This window comes from Barbus barbus (assembly GCF_936440315.1).
Source record: "Barbus barbus genome assembly, chromosome: 2".
Taxonomy (NCBI): domain Eukaryota; kingdom Metazoa; phylum Chordata; class Actinopteri; order Cypriniformes; family Cyprinidae; genus Barbus; species Barbus barbus.
This window is the reverse complement of record NC_136730.1, coordinates 44,144,751-44,164,591: the sequence shown is the minus strand read 5'-3', so window position 1 is coordinate 44,164,591 and position 19,841 is coordinate 44,144,751. Positions and strand designations below refer to the sequence as shown.

General features: G+C 35.0%; 1 protein-coding gene across 1 annotated transcript in view; it reads left to right on the top strand.

Moving 5' to 3' along the window:
* The first annotated feature begins 3,053 nt into the window (after positions 1-3,053).
* Positions 3,054-19,841, top strand: part of LOC306878919 (multiple PDZ domain protein-like) — a 64,488-nt gene continuing 47,700 nt past the window's right edge. Inside the window, exons 1-12 of the mRNA XM_079431524.1 lie at positions 3,054-3,095; positions 3,886-4,025; positions 4,988-5,201; positions 8,447-8,575; positions 10,137-10,325; positions 11,984-12,086; positions 13,915-14,003; positions 14,655-14,862; positions 15,410-15,496; positions 15,581-15,663; positions 17,128-17,274; positions 17,636-17,803. Coding sequence (XP_079287650.1) covers positions 3,087-3,095; positions 3,886-4,025; positions 4,988-5,201; positions 8,447-8,575; positions 10,137-10,325; positions 11,984-12,086; positions 13,915-14,003; positions 14,655-14,862; positions 15,410-15,496; positions 15,581-15,663; positions 17,128-17,274; positions 17,636-17,803 — 1,566 coding nt within the window. The 5' untranslated portion in view covers positions 3,054-3,086. The remainder of the gene's footprint in view (positions 3,096-3,885; positions 4,026-4,987; positions 5,202-8,446; positions 8,576-10,136; positions 10,326-11,983; positions 12,087-13,914; positions 14,004-14,654; positions 14,863-15,409; positions 15,497-15,580; positions 15,664-17,127; positions 17,275-17,635; positions 17,804-19,841) is intronic.

Sequence of the window (19,841 nt, the reverse complement as noted above, 5' to 3'; positions counted from 1 at the left end):
AAAGTTTATCTACTTATTTTGATGTGTTGACTAATTTTAACTTTAGTGTTTTTGATATTTGATGTAGTATTGTTTTGATGTATTATTTAAAGTTAATATATTTTAAATGTACTAAATTGCAGCTTCATCAAATGTTTAATTACAGATATATTTAAATACATGACATACAATTAATACTAGGAATGACAGTAAAGTATATTTTAATTGATCATAAATGCTTGTCAGTACATTCAGCCATACTTTAACCATATTTCAAAGCCAGCAGAATTAATTATGAAATTACGTATTATTAAGTGCTACTTAAGTGAGCCAAAACCACTTTAAAGATCAGCTAATTGCATTTTAATATAAATAGTCAAACCTATGTTTGGGGACCAATTCTCACTATCAATTAACTATGAGTTTGAATAAATTCCTAATTTGCTGCTTATTAATAGTTAGTAAGATAGTTGTTAAGTTTAGGTATTGGGTCGTATAAAGGGATCTAAAATATGGTCATGCAGAATAAGCCATTAGTGTGTGCTTTATAAACAGCCAATATTCTAGTAATATGCATACTAATAATCAACTAGTTAATAGTGAAAATTGGTCCCTAAACTTAAGTGCTACCTTTTATTTAATTACAGTTAACATACAGTGACGTGTCTGAAAACATTACATTCAGTTCACACTTAAGTATATACTTATTTCTGTAATAAGTGCTTTTTTACAAGTGGGTAACACTTTAGTATAGGGACCAATTCTCTCTATTAATTAGTTGCTTATTAGCATGCCTATTATTAACATATTGGCTGTTTATTAGAGCTTATAAAGCACATACTGTATTCTGTGTGACCTTATTCTACATCCCTAATCCTACCCAATACCTAAACTTAACAACTACCTTACTAACTATTAATACGCAGCTTATTGAGGCAAAACTCGTAGTTAGTGGTTTGTTAATGACAAGAAATGGACCTTAAAATAAAGTTTGACCGAAGTTGGTTACTTAGGCAAAAGTAAACATCACGATTGCTTTAGCAAACACCTTTAATAACCTGAGAAGTGTTTATTTTGGTTTGTTGGTGTCTCTCTACACTAACCTGCGGGGTTGTTTATGCCAACTGGTGTGTCTTACTTTGTCTGTGTTACTATAGTTACCAGAACGCAGAGAGAGAGAGACATGAGTTCATGTGTGAAGTGGAGCAGAAGTAATTTCTGAAACGTGGACGAGCCAAACTGGAGGCCTAATCCTCTTACACGATAAGACTAACAAATACACACTCTCACAGAGCTGACATAGTTGTGAGCGCGTTCAAAGCTTGTGCACGATCAGCAACCGAGCTGGGAGTCTGCTGCGCTTAATCTGAAGGGCCTCTGGAAGACTTTTATGAACATTAATGTTTACTGCAGCAGACTGAAGTGCAGCCGTTCGTGCGCAGAAGAGCCACATAAAACCTGCAGAACCTGACATAGTTTGTTAAAGGGACAGTTGACCCAAAACTAAAATTCTGTCATCATTTATTCTCCCTGGTGTCGTTCCAAACCTGAGAGTTTCTTTCTTCTGTTAACCACAAAAAATTAATTTTTAAGAATGCTGGTAACCAAACAGTTGACGGTAGCCATTGATTTCCATAGAACGGCATAGGGATGCACAATATTGGATTGTTGCCAATATCCGATATGCCGATATTTTTCAACTCATTTTGGCCGATGGCCGATACCGATATACATCCTTTTGTTTGGAAACAACACCAAGTCTCTCCTGTGCAGAGATTATAAACAAATCATTTTTAATTTTGCTTAGTTTTTAACAAAAACTTATTTGTTAGAATTAAATAAGCAATTAATTAAGTTCTTTTATAATGAGAGTACACTGAAAGCTGAAAATAACTATAAATCAATCACTGCATTTTTTTTTCTCTCTCAGACAAATGCAGTGGTAACCTTAACATTTTATTTGAAGATTTAACATTTGTAGTTAGTCTAAAGCAAAAGAGTTGTAAAAATTATTTTAGAGCTCCTTGTGTTTAAGTTTTCATAATTCGTTTGAGAAAAAAAAACATATTACACATTAATGAATTAATCTGTATATCAAATTATTTAATTTACAAGCTTTTGACCTTTAAATCAAAGCATACTTGTGATTTTATTACATTGATTGCTGCTTTATTTAATCAGAAGCACAATCTTAAAGTTATTTCTGTATTTACTTTCATTTTATTACAAGTATTTATTACATTTTATTTGTTTTATTGGCAAGGCATATCGGCATAATTTTTAATATCTGGCCGATACCGATGTTAAAATTTTAAGCCATTATAGGCAGATTCCGATATCGTTCCGATAATATCGTGCATCCCTAGTATGGCAAAAAATACTATGGAAGAGAATAGGTACCGTCAACTTTTGTTTTCACAAAATGGGTGAATAAATAATGAATGACAGAATTCTCATTTTTGGCTGAACTATTCCTTTAATAAGTCACAGATACGAGATTATCATGTGGAATAGACTCACAAACACTGATATAACAGCAAGGACAGAGCTGTAAATCACCAGAGTGTGGATCTGTGAAACCGAGCCGGAAAGACAATGGTTTAATAAGCAATTAAATTCAAACAAACAGCAAATGTTTTAAGGAAATGACTTAACACATTGTGATGTGAAGTGCTTGTTATTTTTCTCACAGAGAGATGTTTTTTTGGGGCACGTTTTGTTGCTGTAATTGATGTGAAATGGTTTGTACTTCATCAGGAATGTGTGCTCGAGTCGGGGAGGGAAATAAAAAGTTAATTAAGCAGCTCCTGAAAGTAATGAAAAACATGTGTGCACAGATGGCTGGGAGGACAAATTATCACCAGAAATTATCAAAACAAATGAGTTTTCCACGCTCTTTCAGGGCTATTTATATATTTTTTAAATGCTCGGTGAAAGAAACTGAATGCTTGGAACACACAAACGAGGAGTAATTTAGGCTGTTTTTCTGTCGCTCTTTCTCTCAGACTCCATATATTAACTCTGATCTGAAGGGCAGCACTGAAGGATTCTCAGCTCAGCTCAATGGACAGCCTTCATCTGAAGAGTACGAACACATCATCCGCTCCATGGCTCAGGTAACACACAACAGCCATTCATCCATCTATCTATCTATTGTTTTATCCATCCATCCACCCACCCACCCATCCATTTATCCATCATTCTATCTATCGTTTTATCATTCCACCCACTTACCCACCCATCTATCCATCCATCCATATCCATCTATTCATCTGTCATTCTATCTATCTTTCTATCATTCCATCCATCCATCCATCCATCCATCCATCCATCCATCAGATGTGCCCAAACCCTTTGCTTTGAAGGGCCAAAAATTTAACTTGACTGAGAGCTGAATGTAAATGTTGCATTATATCCTACTATACTATATTAAAATTTACATTTTATTTTTTCAAATTAGATTCAGTTATATTCTCTACAATGCAAAAAATAAAATTGTTAAAAATATAAAACAGCAATGAAGGTGTTTTTTAGCATTTCCCCCCCCCCCTTTTTTTCCTCTCTCCAATGATGTGGCATGGTGGGCCAAATCAAAGGGTGTCAGGGGCCAACTTTGTCCCACCAGCCCTTGTTTGCACATCTCTGATATCTAGATCATTTAAAGCTTTTCTTTCACTATTTAACCCCTAAACTCTCATACGGCTCTTAATTAGGCAATAAGAGATCACACGCTGTGTGATTATGTGACTGTATGTGATGTTGTTTTGTGTGTGTGTGTGTGTGTGTGTGTGTGTGTGTGTGTGTGTGTGTGTGTGTGTGCGTGTGTGTGTGTGTGTGTGTGTGTGTGTGTGTGCGTGTGTGTGCGTGTGTGTGTGTGTGTGTGTGTGTGTGTGCGTGTGTGTGTAGGGTCGGTACGTGACTCAGATCGACCTGCTGAAGCCGGTATCAGGTGGTTTGGGCTTCAGTGTTGTTGGCTTGTGTAGTGAGAACCGTGGAGATCTTGGCATCTTCATTCAGGAGATACAGGCTGGAAGTGTGGCATACAGGTCAGAATACACACACACACAGTTGTTTCACTATATTAGTGAGGACATTGCATAGCCTTCCACTGATTGTCTATCAGGTTAAAGATATTTTCTATCCCCTAAACGTACCCCTCACAGAAACATGTCCAGAACACTAGATTTACATCAGAACTTAACTTGATTGATTTATAAGCATTTTAAACTAGTGAGGACCTGTCAAATGTCTCACTAGAGGGGTGTCAAAGTATTTCACTATATAAGTGAGGACATTTGGCCCTCACAAGTATAGTCAATCAGGCTCACACATACACTCATCCCGTCAGATGATCAGTGATTTGTACACACAACTCCACTACTTCGTCCCCATTTTAAAAATAAAGATTACTCATATTTTAAAGATCTGCTGAAGTTCTCATTTCTTCCCTTCTCATCACAAATGTGTCACCAGTTCATGTCACGTCAGCATTTTCCAGCTCAAAGTCCCTGCTGAAGCTAGTTTGCTGACATGTTAGTGCTTTTTAGCACTTTGGTCTCTCTTTGTGAGAGCAAATTTCGGCCTGCATGTTATGAGTTCCATAGAAATGTACACATAAATCAAAAAACAGTGTTGATTGTTCTTAATTCAGCCATTAGGCCACCATTCACTTTGTCGTTTATTTATTTTTGGTCATTTTGTTCTTTCCCTGTGAAAAAGAATTACACTTTAGCAGACTTTTAAAAATCATTACACTGTAAAAAATCTAAAGTTGAGAAAACAAAAATTAATTTGTCATTACAAAGTGCACTTAAGTGTGTTCAGAAACAATCATGAAAGCGCCTCTTTTTAGGTCACTTAAGTGGTCTTTTATTTTGTTAATAAAATATTATCTGCAAGTGCAGTTTTTTTTTACAAGCTTGAAACTCATTACATTCTTTGCACTGCTGTGATCGTGAGCTGATCACAGAACAGTTTTGGTTGTTAAACATATGTTTCTCTATTCTAGTGATGGAAAGCTAAAGGAAGGAGATCAGATACTGGCGATTAACGGTCAGTTGCTGGATCAGAGCGTCAGTCACCAGCAGGCCATTGCTCTCCTGCAGCAAGCGTCGGACTGCGTGAGCCTCACTGTCGCCCGTGGGCCTGTCCCACAGCTCTCCAGCCCGGTGGTGTCCAGGACTCCCAGTGCTGCTAGCACACTTTCAGCTCACTCCAGTGCGGTGAGACAACACAACCACACACACACTCACATATGTGACCCTGGAGCACAAAACCAGTCTTAAGTCGCTGGGGTATATTTGTAGCGATAGCCAAAAATACATTGTATGGGTCAAAGTTATCCATTTTTCTTTTATGCCAAAAATCATTAGGATATTAAGTAAAGATCATGTTCCATGAAGATATTTTGTATATTTATGTCCATAAATATATCAAAACATAATTTTTGATTAGTAATATACATTGCTAAGAACTTCATTTGGACAACTATAAAAGGTGATTTTCTCAATATTTAGATTTTTTTGCCCCCTCAGATTCCAGATTTTCAAATAGTTGTATCTCAGCCTAATATTGTCCTATCATAACAAAAACCTTACATCAATGGAAAGATTATTTATTCAGATTTCAGATTATGTATAAATCTCAATTTTGATATTTGTACACTTAAGACTGGTTTTGTGGTCCAGGGTCACGTATAGACTATTGCACTTGGACTGAGTTACATTTAGGGGTGTTTGTTAGGACGAGCGTCACTATTACTATTACTCAGACTTATGGCATTTTCACCTAATTTTGGAGCATTTCATTCATTTAGTTTGGATTGCTTAGGCATATCTGAACTTACACTACTAGTCAAAAGTTTGTAATAATTGCATTTGTTTTTAAATGTTGTAGTTGTGCTGCCAAATATATTTGTGGAAGCATTTTGTTTGTATTCAAGATTCTTTGATGACAGCATTACTCAAAACTGTTGGATAGTAGTGTATCATGTTAGCGCAAAAATATGAAGCAGCAAAACTGTTTTCAATATTGATAATAATCAGAAATGTTTCTTGAATTCTGAAGGGTCATGTGATGCTGGAGACTGGAGTAATGATGCTGAAAATTCAGCTTTGATCAGAACAATCAATTACAATTTACAATATATTCACATAGAAAACAGCTATTTGAAATTGTAAAAATATTTAACAATATTACTGCTTTGACTGTATTTTTGGTCAAAAAAATGCAGGCTTGGTGAGCAGAAGAGACCTCTTTTAAAAAAATATTAACAACAAAAATAAGCGGTCCAACCCAGCAGTGTCTGCTTCTATTCATGGTAAATAAGGGAAACATTCTATTACATTTTCTGGAAGGTTACACAACTTGAATGAAAAAATGATGTTGAAAGTGGTATAAAAGTTCTGTTTCATGTCTCCTAAGCACCAAGGGATGGCTAAGCCTGTGAATATTCCTGCTGCGCTTAGTGGGGAGCACAACATAATAGAGATGTGACACAGCCTCTTTATAAAAGGATACGACCCCCTGCTGTTTTCCTTTTGGGATCGGAGATCTTGCAGTTTATTTGAACTTCAAAGTTATTCTTTCTAACATCTGTGAACAGGATAAAGCACTCAAAGTTGTTAAGACTAAAAAACAATAATAGTCTGTATTTAAAAAAGTTGTCTGTATTGAGTGGAGATTTGTGGTGCCCCACCTTGCTCTCTCTAAAAGAAAATGTGCAAAAAGTTTACTAATAAGGCCCCAAGCAGGCCTACCTATTATTTAATCACCACAGAGTACTGGGACTTCAAACTGGCAAGCTGTTTCCAACTCCAAAAGAGTTGCAAGTTTATTTTTCTGACATCTTTATATGATATTTACTAGTGATGCACCAAAATTAAAATTGTGGGCCGAAACGGAAAAATCAGGATGAGCTTGGCTGATAACCAAAACAGAAAAAAGAGGTGCTACAGCGATCTATCACACCACATTAAAGAGCATCAAAACCATATTTAATGTTTGTATTTTGGGGTAAAATTGACAGAATTTGAAAACTGAGACTTTGTTTCCTATTAAAAGTAACAAAGCCTATTGTGATTATTGATTGGCAGGTTATCCAACTTATCCAAAGCGACTTACAAATTAGGACAATAAAAGCAATCAAAACCAACAAAAGACAAATGATATGCAAGTGCTATAACAAGTCTCAGTTAGCTAAACGCAGTACACGAAGCAAGGTTTTTTGTGTTTTTGTTTTTATTATATAATAAATAAAAAGAAAACATATAGAAAGAAAAGGAATAAAAAGAATAGAGCAAGCTAGTGTTAGAGGCCTTTTTTGCTTTTTGTTAATTGTACAATAAATAATAAGAAAACAAAAATAATAAAAAGAATAGAGAAGCTAGTGTTAGTTTGGTCAATGATTTCAGCCCTACAAAACTCATTTTGGAGGTTTTTAATGGCTGCACTAAATGACCACTGAGACTGGCTCTATAGAATACATTTTGCACCATCAACTAGCATGGAAAAACGGGAGGCGATCTGTAGTGCCTGTGTGATACTTGATAGTGTTCATTCGTGTCTGCTGGTGTGTCATTCCATCAGGAGCGTAACTGTGTCATCGTGAGCCGCTCCTAAAGGAGTCTCTCTCACAGACTTCTTTGCAGCAGCAATGTGTTCATCTGCGTTCGTGTGGGTGAGTTGCCTTCAGGACACTATTGATATTGGTCATCCACTGGCTTAGAAGATCAGGAACCACGAATAGGACTTGAGTGGTGAATACAACAGTCAACTGACTGGCATTTCATGGTCACTTGAACAGCATGTATTATTTGTGAGATGTTATCCAAAGAGGGAGAACAGGAGTCATACTCGTATAGGGCTGGCTGTGTCACATCTCTTTTGTTAGTGTTGTCTGTATTTTGATCTCAGCTAACAAGGAACATTCTCAGAACGTTCTCTCAAAGTTAGCAGCAAATGTTCTTCCAGCAATGTTAATAGAACGTTCATTTTTTAAAAATGTTACTACATTTAAAGTACAGTTACTAATGTTTCGGAATGTTCAGAGAACATTCAGAAGTAACGTTCTCATAATGTTTGCAAAATTGTAACAGAATGTACCCCTAATATTTTAAGTGTTTTAAAAGCAACTGCATGTTTTGAATGTTCAGAGAGCATTCAGAAATAATGCTTTCATAACTTAATGGGAACTTCAGCAAAATGTTGCTAGAACATATTTTGCTAGCTGGGTACGTGCAGCAGCAACTTCCACAGGATTTATGGCAATCTGATGGTCAGCTGGCAATAAGAGAATCACACTTACATTTCTAACTTGTATTTTTCAGAAACAAATGAAACCGGTATGGATGCAAAATCATGAACTTGCATTTTAACATGCTTTTTAAACTATTTAACTATTTTTTCATCACAGTGGCCTACTTTATTTGTCATTGACCCCCTTTATTGTGCACTTGTGCCATTATAGACCCACTGGACTCACGTGGAGACGATCGAGCTGGTGAACGATGGAACCGGTTTGGGCTTTGGGATTGTTGGTGGTAGAACCACTGGCGTTATTGTCAAAACCATCCTACCTGGAGGCATCGCTGACCAGGTAAGTTCACTTTTGACCTTTTTATCCACTGTTACAACTAATGGTGTCTCTGTCTGTCTGCATGCCCCTCTCTCTGACCTGTTCTCCTCACCTCAAACTTAAACTCTGTTTTCTTTTTGAGCAATTCAAGAAAGACCATAAAAACAGTAGGGCTGTCAATTTCATTTGGTGCAATTCATTTTAGAAAAAAATAATGCGTTATAAATAAATCTTACATAACATTACACATGCAGGATGATTGTGTGATGTAGCATACGAATGCAGTTATATCCCCCTAAAATTCCAGATTTGAGGGTAAAAAAATGCCCCTGTATGGGATCCTTTCTTATATTTATATCATATGATGTAGTTTAGAAATATTACACAAGCAAGAGTGCTGTTTTTCTGAATATCTGCACAATTGCAAATGTGATATTGATTTTATGGAATAGCTCAATAAACAAGAAGTTATTATTGTGTTACATTTTAGATACAATATTGCCAATATTGTTTTTTTTGGCTCAATTTCGCCAAAGAAAATAGTTCCAAACAAAGCCAGCACCAGAACTGTTGTGCATCTCTGACCAACACACAGCACTGTTTTGTTGCTGAACGAATCCACATTTTTTAAACCAATAGAGTGAGCGAATGATTCAGTGACTCATTCATAAAGACAGTCACTTGCCTTGTTTCTGAATGAATCAGCAATTGAAATTAATTGGTTGAATGACTCACTCATTAAGACTGGTGGTTTTAGTTTCATATTTAGGGCCAGATTTACTAAACAGGGCAAATTAGCGTTAAAGCGCAATCCCATAAAAGCGCCGATGGGAGGAGAAATTCTGTGGGTGATTTACTAACAATGTTTGTTACCAGTAATTTGACAAGCACCAACGTTAGTGAATCGTGTGGCGTGATTAATTTTAAAACTCTCCTTCCATAAATTTAGCATCTGAAACGGAAACTCCTACAAATTCATATTCAATAAGGTCAGGTGCAAAAATAACAAAAAATGTCCACGCCTTTTCACCACTAATTCTTCATTGCGTATCTTTAGTAAATCCCGACAGTACTGATTTAGCGCAAAAAACATGGTTTGAGCTGGTGCAAACTGTTAGTAAATCTGGCCCTTAGAGTATCATTTCATTTTTTTAATTCATTTCATATTTCAAAATTCAATTAACAAAACATCAATGCCCAATTATTGTCATTATTTATGCAGTGTTGCATTAAAATGTTTCTATCTAAAGTTACTTTTTGCAATGTCTATTCAATGCTTATCTCATTTAACACAATAATGACTTTAAGTGATTTTTTGTGGGGTAATTTCTCAGTCAAAATTGATGTGCATTTAATTTGTTATTCATTAGTTTGGTTAATCTGCATATAATCTAATGAATAAGAATTTAAAAAATCACTTGACAGCCCTAAAAACAAAGCAGAAGTCAACAATGATTGTCTTATAACCCTGTGAAGGGTCCAGTGAATTCAACCCAGGAATAAAACATTGAATCATTGAAGAATGTCATAAAATCTGTTTATGGAAAATACAGAAGTTCACCATCTCTCTCACTGGTTCTAGGACGGTCGACTGCGAAGTGGGGATCACGTCCTGCGGATCGGTGATACGGACCTATTTGGCCTGAGCAGTGAGCAGGTTGCTCAAGTTTTGAAACAATGTGGAAACAAAGTCCGACTCCTCATCAGCCGCGGGACGGCGGACGATGCTACGCCCGCTCCTGTCACCCTGCCGACCGTCACTGAGCAACAGGTTCAGCTGCACATGTGCCACAAAGTTGTATACATACTGCTGTATTTTTAATAATTATTAATTATTATAATTATTATATCGACACTGTAGGTAATTACCTGCATCTGATACAGCATTCATTCTTCAGTTCAATCTCATCGGCACAATAAAACATTAGTTTGAATGTCCGCTGAGGAAAGCTAAAGGCTCTTCCTACTATCCTTTTATCGGTTAAGAGTGATTTCTGATGACAGCGCTGCTCAGTGCATTTGTTGGCTGCGTCTTACAAGCTGTTGTTAAAAGTAAAAATAACTTCCTTGTTTACCACAGCATTTCAGTCTCTTTCAATATAAAAGTCTTTACCGCTGACTCCTCTCTTGACGCCATCTAATGGCGGAACAATGTAATTAAAAAATCCATCACGAACACACACACTGTTTCCCAATACTAAATACTACTATTATTTATATAAAATATTATTTATTAAATAATAATATTTAATAAACAACAACAGCCATCATAAAAGTTACTAGGGAATTCAGTCAAATGTACAAAGACAGCGCTCTGATATACAGCATTGAACTTATATAAAATATTACGTGATGAGATTTTGCCCTCAACCAAAACTATTTGCTCTGGAACAAATAATAGATTAATGAGACCAAAGATTTCCTGTTAGATTTACCCAAAACAAAACATATCTCATGTTTAACCGCTATAGAGATATCAGAGAGAGCAGCAAATTCCAGAAGATCTGGCCGAGGTAAGGCGCTCTCTCCATGGGTTTATGAGCGCTGAACGGCCGCTGACGATCAGGAGCTCACATCTCCCCGAAAACATTGAAGTAAATTTTCAAATAGACATTATCTTTATTAACAAACCGCATATTTGAAGTCTAAACAACTACATTCTCGCCTAAAAACTCTTAACGCAACATTCTGACGCAAAAACAGTATTATTTTTAAAATTATAGTGGATTTGGGTGTCCGCCATGACACTCGCTGTGAGAAATACGGCAAGCGGAGTGATACAAGCAGTGAAATAGAGTTATGATATCACTTGAATCACACTCTTATCAGCCAATCAGATTCGAGGACCAGAAAGAACTGTTGTATAAATATGGATATCATATTAATTTATTTTTATCAGAATAGCAAAATTAAGTGAATATAAGAGTGATTTTCCATTCATTTATCTGCTGCGGCTTGAATGGATTTTGCTATTTTCTTCCTATGCACCAATTCTAAAATGAAAATTGGCAATTTATTAGGAAATATTGAAGGTGTTTCATTTTCAAACATTAAATGTTTTCTCGAGAATATTGTTTTAATTACTAATCATTGCGTTAAGTCCTCAATATCACTTTTCTTTCTGTTAGTCTGCTCTCTGTAACTAACGAAAGCCTGAGGCCAGTGCAACAAACCCATTAAGCTAGTAATAATAATTACAAGGGAATGTTTTCTTACCCTAATGAGTTTGTTACAACTGGCTGCTGTCTTTAATGACATAATACTGCAGGAAGAGATGGTTTTTGGTAGAAAAGCAACAGAACTTGAGAATTAGCAATAGATATGATGAATTATGTTTTGTGGTATTAGTTTGTTTCAAACCATATTTAAAAATATGGTAATGTTAATGTTCTTGTTATTGTGTAATAATCTGTTTATGTCTGCTGACAGGGTTTTGAGGAAGAGGAACAGGGCGACTTCGATGTGAGCTTGATGAAGAACGCTCAGGGTCTAGGCATCACCATCGCGGGGTATGTGGGGGACAAAACATCAGGTGAGCTTTATATCAGAGAGTGAATTATATTAATAAACAGAACTGATGCGCACACTGAACAGACTAATGGTTATTATATAGTTTTATTAATGCTGTTTCTGAAGGCAAGCATCACTATAATTATTCCTCATGCCCAATCCTAAGTCTTAAACAGCATTTAATGTTTGTGCTGGACATGAATGATACCTCAGATGTGGCTTGTTGAATATTCATTTAGTTATGATTTGCTGTATGATTAATTTAGTTATGATTTGCTGTATATCAATGTGACACAAACAAAATCTGTCTGAAAGGTGTTTTGTATAAATAAAGATTGTGTATAGTCCCTTGTGAAAAAGAGTACTTATTATGGCGATAATACTTTAAACTAGAGAAAAAAATCATCAAGACACAATTAGTTTGCTTGAGAAAGCCTAGCTAGAAAGTTTGAAATAGTTATAAAAGCTTAAAGTTTGAAGCAGTTTGAAAGTTTAAATACATAGGTAGCTAGCTAGCTAACTTATTTTAGCTTTATTAGCTTGTTACTAGCACATTGTTAGCATGATTAACATGTTGCTAGCATGTTGTTAGCATGATTATCATGTTGGCAATGTTTCTGACATGATTAGCATTGCTAACATGTTTTAATGATTAACGTTTCTATCATGTTGTTAGCTTGTTGATAACATGATTAGCATGTTGTTAGCATGATTAGCATTTTACATAATGTTAGCATGTTTCTAACATGACTAGCGTATTGCTAGAAGGTTGCTAGCATGTTTATAACGTTACCAAGCAAGTCTCTAACATGATTAACATGTTTCGGTCACACTTTATATTAGGTGGCCTTAACTACTATGTACTTACATCAGGAAATAAGTACAATGTACTTATTGTGGTCATATTGTATTTTAAAACACTTTTGCTGCTATTGAGGTGGGATACGGGTAAGGTTAAGGACAGGTTTGGTGGTATGGGTAGGTTTAAGGGTGGGTTAAGGTGTAAGGGATGGGTCAACAATGTAATTATAAATGTAATTACAGAAATTAATTACAGATGTAATTACAAATAGGTATTTTTAAAAATATAAGTACAATGTAAAAACATGTATATACACAATAAGTGCATTGTATCAAATGATTAATTTCAATGTAAGTACACAGTAGTTAAGGCCACCTAATATAAAGTGGGACCCATGTTTCTAACATATTGTTAGCTTTCTGATAGCATGATTAGTATGCTGCTGGCTTGATTAGCATTTTTAACATAATGTTAACATGTTGCTAACATGTTTCTAACATGATTAGCATGTTGCTATCGTCATGTTAGCATGTTTCTCACATGATTAGCATGTTTTAGCACATTTTTAGCATGTTTTAACATGATTTTACACATTGCTAGAATGTTTTAGCATGATTTAGTACATTGCTAACATTTCATAAATAATATCTAATATATTATTATTTATTTATTATTAGATATAACATAATATAAACAATATATAATATAAATAATTTTACAATTTATAAAAGTATACTTTTAAGAGCTGAAGTACACTACAATTAAGTGCACTTCTTTTTCACAAGGGGTTTCATTCAGGTTTAACTTCCAGTGAAAGTTACTTGTTTAGTGCTTCAGAGCTGGAAACTGATGTTAAACAGAGATTTTATAATGTACATCCTGCATGTACAGGAAATATAGTATTTCCAACCCTGACAGACACGGGCTTGTTGTTTGCTGTTTCTCTTTCTCACTCTGGGCAGATTCCATCTGAAAAGCCTATTCTCATTATAGTGTGCTTCATTTTCGGCAGCGTTTAACCTTTGCTGACTGTAATTTCCTGTTGCAGAGCCCTCTGGGATATTTGTGAAGAGCATTTCGAGGGACAGCGCGGTGGAGCAAGACGGACGAATTCATGTTGGAGATCAGATCATAGCTGTGAGTTATTTCACGAAGAACGAGTTATTTATGAAACTCTTATTTATGCATGTTTTGTGTTACAGTGCTTATCAAAATTAAAAGGTGTCTATGCTTTTTGTTATTGTTATCGTGCATGGGTGTTATCGTATATGTTATGGGTTCTGCAAAATAACAGTAAGAGAAGATAAATTAAATAGTTATATATCACAAAGTGGTTATTTTTTATCTGAGTTTCAACAAAAGAAGACAGATAATGTGATCTCTGCTGATTTCAGTATCATTGATGGTTTCCCCATCAACTCGCTAATCATTTGCATAAGGTTTTTTCAACATATCCATTAACGATATTGAACATTTATTTTTTATTATTTCATTTTCGATTGATTTTAAAATGAATGTGATTAAATAAAAAAACAAAACAAAACTCAAAATTTTGAATCTTATTACATTTTTTTCCCCATTTTTCCAAACATTTTTCTGAAGGGAAAAAAAAGCTATAATTTTTTATTATTTTGGCAAAGTTTTATATTCACAAGAAAAGAATAACTAAAAAAACTCTTTTACCTTTTGTATTACTAATCTCACAATGTAGTCTAAAATCCTTTCAAACAAGGCTAAACTGTGTGTGTGTGTGTGTGTGTATGTGTATGTGTGTGTGTGTGTGTGCAGGTCGATGGTGTGAATCTCCAGGGTTACACTAACCAGCAGGCCGTGGAGGTCCTGAGACACACGGGTCAAACTGTAAACCTGAAGCTTGTCCGACGCGGCTTTAAACTGGAGGACGTATGTCCGTCAATCATACCTGTCGCCATGGAGACCACACCCACCCTCAGCGCATCACGAAACTCAACAATGGAGCGAACGAACACTAAGCACGGTAACAAATGCACACAGTAATCTGAATGAAGCTGCCTATATCTGTCGCTCACGTCTGTTTAAACACTGCATGAAATGGTTTGACGAATGCAGAAAGACATTGGCCTGTCCAATTTAAGTAGCTAATAGTAAGGTTGTACAATCAAATCTACACCGCAATATGCCCTAGTGTGATTATTGAACTGCAAAATGCTGCAATTTAATAAAATGAATATATAATCTGCATGAACCGTGTGCTTCAGTGTGAATCAGAGCGGCATGTGTTCTGCATGTTTGAGAAAATCCAAGGGTCTTTATTAAATCTTATCCTGATAAATACCTGAAGGCAGAGAGAATACTTGAAGATATTACAAGAGAAATGTAAAGCCAGAGCTGAGATCTAACTTTAGTTCGGTAGATCCTTTGTGTGTGTGTCTGTCAGTCCCACAACCGCCGCACCATATTTAGAGTCAAAATCTCACTCATCCTTTCATCACAGTCCCATGAAGCCTGTTATTATATGAAGAGAGAGTCACACATCACTGATGCCCCTGTGTTTTCCTGTCTAGATGAGAGAGTGTTTCTCACTCCAGAGGAAAACGCCGAACCGCAGTCTGTCACCGCTTCGCCCGTCAGAGCTCCAGAAAGACACGACGGTGAGAGACGTTTGTCATTTCACCGCTGATATCAGCGAATCGACTCGCAGAGACCGGTGGGTAATGCTGTCATGTCTCTCTCAGGTCCTGTGAAGCTGAGCTCTGAGGAGGAACACCAGCTAATGCAGAAGTGGCAGAATGAACTGGGCGTCTGCAGCGAAGTCATTGTGAGTAACTGTCTTTTAATTAGAAGAGCGTTTAGTCACCAAGTACACTGTAAAAAAATATTTCTGGAGTTGTTTTATTCCAAAATACATTTCAGAAGAAAATATTTAAAATTCCTTTAAAAGTACTTCAAACTATTTTTTTCAACCAACTTTTAAATTTCTTTTTTTCCAATTGTGTACTTTTAAGGCATTTCTTTGTAATTATTTGTGAAATTTGCTAGCAGTTTGAGTGAAAATTATTTTCACTAAATCCCAGTAAATCCTAAACAAATAAATAAAAATCTATTTAGAATCAGTTTTAACTCAGAAATTGCTGAAATTGCTTGAAGAAACAGCCAGTAACACATTTAATTATAAAGCATTACTGAAATAATAATCTGTTTCATTTACTACTAAAATGATTTTTCCAATGTATAAGTAAAACTGAATGTTGGAGTACATTTTACAAGAAAATAATTTTCAGCCTTTCTACTTAAAAAAAATCATGTAAAATTATTTTTACGGTGTTCGGATTTGGAAGAAAGAAAAAACAATGCCTTCGTACTTTCTAATTGCGTCTCTGTAATCACCTTTTCATAAATAATGTTGTTGGGTTTGTCCACTACACACAGACACTTTCATTATTTTTAATTGATTTGGTAATTATGTGTATAATTTGTCATTTGCTTGCTGTCCCCAATATTGCTGTCAAACCAAACACTTCAGAGAAAAAGAAAAAGATTTCCAAAAATATGTTGTTTTTTGTTATTATGTAAATGAGAAGTGACAGGGTCACATCTCTGCCATGGCAGATGAAAGATCAGAAATATGACAGATTTTTATATGTAGATTTGTACTATGTGTGTTTAACTGGCCAGCCCTTGTGAAATTTAATTCAGAAACAGTTTGTTTATTTCTCTTTTTGTAGATTCACAGTTAAATCTCTGCCAGCTGACTTGTTTTGTTGGCAAAACTAACGCTTATCCAAAATCCACACAATCACACACTGAAACAAAACCAATCCAACTTTAGCGAACTTTTAAAAAGAGCACTTATTTCAGAAACAACATACTTCAAAAGAATATACTTAAGTTCAAACCGAATGTAATGTTTTCAGATATTTAACTGCATTTTAACAGCAAATAAATGATAATATATCATAACTAAAATCTTTATTAAATACAGTTGGTTGAACTTAAGTATGACTTAAGTATATCTTTATTTGTAATTACTTCTGTCGTCTTTGAAATATGGTTAAAATACTGCTGAATGTAGTATTTATGGTAAACTAAAATATACTTTAATGTCATTTCTATTGAAACTTGTATATCATATACTTAAATATATTTGTATTTACACATTTGTAATGATGAATTTAGTAAGTTTAAAATATGTTAACTTTAATTTTGTAATATTGAATAATGTTAGTGAATGGGGGATTTTTAAGGGTTGTGATGTTGTGATTCTGTGTTAATGTGTATTCAGGTGGCTCAAGTGGAGAAGTTCAGTGAGAACAGCGGTTTAGGGATCAGTCTGGACGTGTGTGCCGGCCGTCACATCCTCCGTTCAGTGCTTCCTGAGGGACCTGTCGGGCGATCGGGAAAAATCTGCAGTGGAGACGAACTGCTAGAGGTAAAACGCATCCATCGGAAACAACCCACCACCAATATGCATCAAAAAATCTAATTAATACTGGAATTTGGCCCAAATAAGAATTCTCTTCTGCTCAACAAGGCTGCATTATTTGATCAAAAATACAGTAATATCATGAAATGTTATTATAAATTTAAAATAGCTATTTTCTATGTGGATATATTGTAAAATGTAATTTATTTCTGTGATCAAAGCTGAATTTTCAGCATCATTACTCCAGTCTTCAATATCACATGATCTTCAGAAAACATTCTGTTTTGCTGCTCAAGAAACATTTCTGATTATTATCAATGCTGAAAACAGTATTCATATATTTATAAGTGTGTGTGTGTTTGTTCAGGTGAACGGCATTCCCCTCAGAGGAGAGTCTCATAAAGAGGTTGTTGACATTCTGAAAGAACTTCCTGTTTCTGTGACCATGGTCTGCTGTAGACCCGCCCCTCTAATGACTGACAGCCAAACTGACCAACCACGGCCAGAGGATGTGGCCATTGATTCCATAGTTCAGGTACATTAAATTGTTCACTAAATATCAAGTCCTGTTTAGATTTAATATGTGCAATTAAATATGTAAAGATTAATGTACAATCAGTGAATGAATGAATGATGCATTTAAATCAGTCTTTCAGTAATCTGAATTTATCCACACCAAGGCAAGGCAAGTTTATTTATATAGCATTTCATACACAGTGTACATAAAAGGAAGTGAAATAGTCATTAAAAATAATAATCACAGCAATAAAAACAAGGAATTAATAACTTCTACACTAACTGAAAACACCTTCTAAAACACCTAACTATTCCACTACTTCACCTCCTACTTACTTTGACCATCATAAACCAAACAAATACAACTCAGAGATCCTACATTCAACTGATTAACCAACACACTTGTCTTTCTTTGCCCATATTCTCTTTACCATCACCACACTTACTTTAGCCTTCTGTTTAAACTTTTAAAATGATATAAAAATTGATTTAAAATGAATTTAAAACAGTTAAGAATAGAAAACGATTATAGATGAAATACAGTGCAGCCAGTTGGGACGTAGCACAGCTCATTCAACAAATGCACAGCTAAACAGATGAGTTTTGAGTCTGGATTTAAATGTGGCTAATGTTTTAGCACATCTGATCTCTTCTGGAAGCTGGTTCCAACTGTGCGTGGCATAATCGCTAAAAGCAGACTCCCCTTGTTTCGTGTGAACCCTTGGTGTTTCTAACTGACTCGAGCATGAAGTTTCTCAAGATTCAAGATTTTTATTCGTCACATGCACAATTATACAGAGTATAACCAGCAGTGAAATGTAAGTTCTCCGTTCTCCAAGTCCTGACTGGAAACAAAACATCTAATCCTTGCAATGTTTTTGAGATGATAGTATGCTGATTTAGTTACTGCTTTACCAATCAAATTAAAGTAGAATAAAATGTAAATAATTTTGAATAAAAGTACAAGTACTTATGGTCCCACTTTATATTAAGTGGCCTTAACTACTATGTACTTACATCAAAAAATAAGTACAATGCACTTATTGTGTTCATATTGTATTGCAAAACACGTTTGCTGCTATTGAGGTGGGATACAGGTAAGGTTAGGGACAGGTTTGCTGCTATTGAGGTGGGATACAGGTAAGGTTAGGGACAGGTTTGGTGGTATGGGTCGGTTTAAGGGTGGGTTAAGGTGTAAGGTATGGGTCAACAGTGTAATTATAAATATAATTACATGCAGGTATTTAAAAAATATAAGTACAGTATAAAAACATGTATGTACACAACAAAGTGCATTGTACTAAATGATTAATAAAAATGTAAGTACATAGTCGTTAAGGCCACTTAATATAAAGTGGGACCGTACTTATAATATTAATTATAGTTATCAATAGACCATATGGAGTATTTATAGACATTTAATAATCAATGGTTGAAATACCTCCTATAGAAATTATTTAGAAATTAAATTATACAAAATAATTAAATAGTAAAATAGTTTAATTAAATAATTTATTCATTAAATGATAAGAAATTAAATTATTTATAAATTAAATAATTTACAAATAAATAATATTTATGACATTAATGTAAAAATTAACATTAATTTTAAATAACTAATGGTGGAAGAACACATAATTTCCCCAAATGCTCAAATTTAGCCCATAAATCCACTCAAATTTAGCCCACTTTATCTAAGTAATGTCTTTATATACTTAAGAAGTAGTTTTTCCTGTAAAAGCAGTATAAAGCACACATAGTATAAAAGCACTGATTATTTGAATTGTTGTTAATCAAATCAGATGTAATTTATTGAATCAAAACTGTTTTATAACCATTATTTTTCAGTGATAAAGTTCTTGTTTTCCATGAGCGTGTCTGAACTAGCCTGAGTGGTTCAGTCAGACTTTCCTTTGTTTGGATTATATCAGATTACAGTGCACCATTATAATCTCTGAACATCTCAAATCACTCTCAGAGGACAGACCTTCATGCTCAAATGCATGACATGGGTTAGCTATCAATAAAAGGTGTACATTTGCATCCACCCTGTTACA